The sequence below is a fragment of the Haplochromis burtoni genome, unplaced genomic scaffold (assembly GCF_018398535.1).
Source record: "Haplochromis burtoni strain Fernald_Lab_line unplaced genomic scaffold, NCSU_Asbu1 Contig_112, whole genome shotgun sequence".
NCBI classification, from domain to species: domain Eukaryota; kingdom Metazoa; phylum Chordata; class Actinopteri; order Cichliformes; family Cichlidae; genus Haplochromis; species Haplochromis burtoni.
Window position 1 is genome coordinate 146,136 of NW_024582473.1, and position 5,122 is coordinate 151,257.

Genomic DNA, 5,122 nt, shown 5'->3' on the forward strand with positions numbered 1-5,122 from the left:
GCAGCCTGGGATCGAACCACCGACCTTCTGATTAGTGGCTGACCTGCTCTGCCACCTGAGCTACAGCCACGCCATTTATTCTAAATTGGCTTAATTTGTGAACATGAGAGCAAGAGGCCAAAGCAGTTACAATTTTTTGAGACAGTGTTTGATAGATGGCTATGAAGTACTGATTACATACAGCTTTTTTTTGTAAAGTTAATTGTGTCAGTAAAATAAGTTTATTATATATTAAAGGTTGTAGCTTTTCTCCAATGAAAAAAAATCCAAGAAGTTTTGGCTCAAGACAGATGGGGGGAAAAAAGCACTTTTGTCCCACAATACTACCGACTGTCCACTGTTAGCCATCATAATGGAGTAAGGTTTTGCACACTAGGGTAGCGAGTTAGTTACATGACTGAAAACTATGGATAGAAGATGCATAAAGCTTGGCTTTTGTTGTGAAGCTTATTAACTTAACAACTTGCATTGTTATAAAACTAAAGCTTTTTTTTGTGGTCTGTCCTAAGTTCATTTAGTGCACAGGAGGTCTTGGCAACCATTGGGGAGAAACTGTGTGTTGAGCTGAGTCAGTGTCTAAGCCAGCATGGCTACTCTCCATTCTCAGCTGACCGCAAGAGCGCTCTGAAGGGGCAAATTTCCGCTGCCATCCAACCAGACAACACAGTCCGCATGCTGATGGGTAAGAGCACTTACTTCTTACTTCCTTAGAGGCAACACCAGCGGTGCACAGTTCAGTGAAGGTGTTTGTCAGCGACAGTTAAACTCTCTTCTCTCCTCTCAGAATCTCGGGTTCACAACTACCTTCTGGCTTCCCTGGAGTCCAGCCAACATAAGACCCCTCCTCCTCTGCCAGGAGGTCTGGCTCCAGTCAGCAAGGAGCTAAAAGAGCTTGCTGTTCACTTCAGTCGCCTTGTCAACTACAACAAGCTGGTCTTCTCCCCATTCTATCAAAAGACCCTGCAGAAAATACTGGCACCAGGGGAGAGTCCCGGCACAGACACATAAACTCTGCAGGGAGGGAGAAGAGAAATGTGGAGAGCAGTCTGTGATTTTTTGCAGTTTCCTCTCACTAGTAACGGTTAAGATTTAAAGAAAACAGTCACGGGAGGTGCCCAGAGAAGTATGCACCTTAAACCAAGTCGATTAGAAAATAGACTCACATCTCAGTTACATTAATCCACAAAGTTGTTAGCTTGGAAAAATGTCAAACCTCATATTTGTGACCTATTAGCAGCTGTCTTGGATGAGCCTGTATTCAGTATTATAGCATGGCAGGGTATCATTCGGAACAGTTTAATACCCAGAACTAATATTTTGGGGTATTCTGCATCTTTACCATACGTGGTAGAGTCCTTATGACTTAGTTTGCGCAATATTCAATTAAAGAAAGAATTCAGGAAGATAAAGTGTCAGCGTATGTATCATAAAAGTGTCCCAAAGTAGGAAGATATAGGATCTGAAAGAAGTTAGCTGCTGTCATTACCAGCAAATTAAACTGCTGACTTTACAATTGAACCCCCAGGTCTCCTGTTCTTACACAATCCTTTTTCCTAATTTAGGAAATTCCCCCCAACATCCAACAAGCTCCAGTGCTGCCCCCGCCTGTCAGGAGCTGCCAGGAGATGTTATGGTATTTCACAGATGTGTTTGCTTTATTACATTTATCAAAAAAGAGCCACAATCTCTACTTAGAAAGGGTCATTTAAGTATATTTGAAAGGGAATCTGTTTACTCAGGATAAACAAGTCACTGAGTATTTTTAAAACGAATTTGTGGGGGTGGGGGAGTGTTTTAGTGAATCTGCCTGAATGCTCCTTCCTGTTAGCTCCTGACAGGTGAGGTGGAGCTCTTCTAAAACACTGGCAGAGAGCTTCTTGATGAGTTGACAAAGCTGACCCCTTCAGTGAGATATGTGATGGGTAAAAGCCTTAAAGTATTTAGATAGCATCAGTACGTTACGTTTTTTTTAACTTACTGCTCGTGGCACCGTTTAACTGGCACTCTAAGCAGTTGTGTAGCTCACACAAGCGAAAGAATGAGCAAGACAGCAAATGCCTGCATGCTGTCTTTTACACTGGAACTGAAAGAGAATACAGAGGGTACGAAAACTATACACCTTAATCTTTTTGTAGCATTTAGTTCATGCATCTGTAAGTACTAGTGGATTTTTTTTTTAAACAGACAGGGGACTCCTTTCATTAGCTTCAGAAATATGTACAATAACCCTGCTAAACAAATTCTTCACTATAAAGTCAATTAGTTTCCTTTAATGATGAAGGTTGGACTTAAAAAACCAACAAACAAAAAGATGATCTGAATCTCTTCTATACCTGCTCACAGAAAAAGAAAAGGAACCGTTTATCTGTTGGAAATAACGGTGTGCAGACTTTTTGTACCCGCAGTAAGTGAGATAGTTTCCAGCATATTAGATCAAATGAAAATAACCTGCATTATATGTTGTACTGTAATTTTTACTAAGGGACTTGTGTTGTTGACCAACTCGAACTATTTTAATTTAACTGATGTTTACGTATTGATTTTTTGATTGTTTTTAAGAAGCTGGAACATTTCATTTTAACAAGCACTTCTCGTTGGGGTTTGGCTTTTCTCGTGCATATTTTACAACTTACCACACAGCTGGTTGTAACACTGTTTCACTCCTCCAGGCAGAATGACGTCAGCCATTCCCCAAATGAATAACACTCTGACTGATCACACTGACTACACTTTGAATGTTCGTTGAACATGACAATAAAGCGTTACGTCCCACACAGCAGTCTGTGTGTTTATTTTTGAATCCATCTTCACATCAAAGAGCTTGATTGCGTTCATCAAAAACACTGTGAGGGAAATAAAACGTTTAAAGATTTTATAATAGAGCTCTCATTATTAACTCCAATAAGATTTGGTGCATTCTTCTGTGTATCGCTAGGCTGCTTGCATGCAATACACTTATATAGCGGTAGGTGGCGCCAGATCTCAAATTTAAAAACCAGTACAAGGCGTTGCGTTTGTGCAATAAAAAGCGTGCGATCAAATACTTGCATAAGAGCAATTTATAACCAGAGGGAGACTTGTACTTATTCTTCAAAACAGCGTGTGTTTGAATTAAGTTTTGTTGGCAATTATGACCACTGTTTTAATGTTTTTGAACATGCCTACAAAGAAACCAAGAAATAAGTGCAACAGCATGATGGGAGCATGCACTTTGAATGCTTTAGAGCTGACTAAGTTCGCACTGTTGTAACGCTAACATGCATTGTCTTGTCCTGAACTGCACTGGGGTGTGTTTTGGCTAATCCAATAGCTAACTTGTTTCACTTATATTATGACTGCCTGGCTGCCATTTTGTCCGTACTTAATTACTACTAAATCTACATAGAGTAAGCTCTGAACGTTATTGGACAATTATAATTTTTTTAAATTTTCAGCTTTAATTTAAGGGTTTTAACAGAAGTGCAGGCCTGGCATAACATATCAAGGGAGGTGGTGCACTTTCAAGCAGTCATTGACTGCAAAGGATTTTCAGCCATGTATTAAAAACAATCTTCATATCTAAAATTATACACTATGATTTTAGATTTTACAGTTGCTTTTAAACCTTTCAAGAGGAAGGAATAACGAAAGAAAAAGGCCGACATTCCCAAAGAGTTCATGCAATATTTGAATTAAATTCAAATATTCTAAAAGTTAGTCAAAAACATTTGTTTTCATACTGTTTACGCCAAATCCAGACCCTACCATCTGAACGTCACAGCATAAATTTAAACTACAATTTTGTTGAGCTTGTGCAAATTGTAGCCTATCTGATAGATGTGGCACCCAGTGTGGACTTCTGCTGTTGTGGCACATCTGTCTCAAGGCTGGACTGTTGTGCATTCAGAGACGCTGTTCTGCATGGCTTGGTTATTTGAGTTCCTGTTGCCATCCTATCAGCTTGAAGCACTCTGGCCATTCTCCTCTGACCTCTGACATCAACAAGGTATTTTTGCTCACAGAACTCCTGCTTAGTGGATATTTTCCCTTTTTTGGACCGTTCTCCAAAAACCCTAGAGATGGCTGTGTGGGAAAATCTCAGTAGATCAGCAGTTTTTGAAATACTGAGACCAGCCCCTCTGGCACCCACATCCATGTCACACTCTTAATAAGTCACTTAATAAATCACCTTTCTTCGCCATTCAGATGCTCAGCTTGAAAAGCAGGTTGCTACAATGCAATGCTATTTGGCTTATATATTTGCAGTTGAACAGGTGTACCTAATATGATGGTTACACTCACTGGACTCCATGACCACACTGAACAAAGCAGCTGAAATCCAAGAATATATTAATACCACATATTAGCAGCTACATTCTGCAAAGTATTATGAAGTAATGTGCAAAATGACACTTGCAATTATTGCTTTCAATTATTCTGCATCAATATACATGTGATCTGATTCCCCCAGCTGTATGTATACTAACTGTGGATGTGATGGAGAAGAAAACAAAACATTTGGATTTACATTTTATTTAAGAATTAAACAACAATTAAACATCTTTGAGTGTTGTGTTTATCACTTTGGTGTGCAATCCAGTTATTACCGATGAGTGATTCTGTTTGATTCCCTAAAAAGACTCAAAAATAGCAGCACACAGAAGCTTCAGCTGATCACCGCTAACACAAAAGGCAACTTTAATTTAGGACCAGAGAACCAGAAGCAACCAGTACTCCTGTGTTGGTGTATTATTACATGCCACCGACTGTCCTTTGTGCCATTTTCTTTGTCACAGCTCAGCTAGAGAGTGTTTTATTTAAACATGGGGATCATGCCAGCACAGTGAGCTAGAATGAGCTAAAAGAAGTATAAACATTATCAACTGACTTGTGTTGAACATGGGGGCTGATGAAGCCATGCGTGTAAAAACAAAGCATCTTTGTTTTGAGTGGATACAAATTTATAGTACTGTAATAAAGTTCAAAAGATGATGAAATGAACAGACTGTTAAAAACAAGTTTTAATTCTGGCATATCTAAACAGAAATCAAACGTTGCAGCTCAGTCAGTGTTTCATGGAGACAGCACTGTTATTATTTTACTGTCCCCTCCCTCTGCCCTCCCCAACATTCCACACATGCGG

At 39.5% G+C, this 5,122-nt stretch overlaps 1 protein-coding gene across 1 annotated transcript in view; it reads left to right on the top strand.

Moving 5' to 3' along the window:
* tcp11l1 (t-complex 11, testis-specific-like 1) overlaps positions 1–2,774 on the top strand; it is a 9,652-nt gene extending 6,878 nt beyond the window's left edge. Inside the window, exons 9-10 of the mRNA XM_005928351.2 lie at positions 510–682; positions 785–2,774. Coding sequence (XP_005928413.1) covers positions 510–682; positions 785–1,008 — 397 coding nt within the window. The 3' untranslated portion in view covers positions 1,009–2,774. The remainder of the gene's footprint in view (positions 1–509; positions 683–784) is intronic.
* The last annotated feature ends 2,348 nt before the right edge of the window (positions 2,775–5,122 follow it).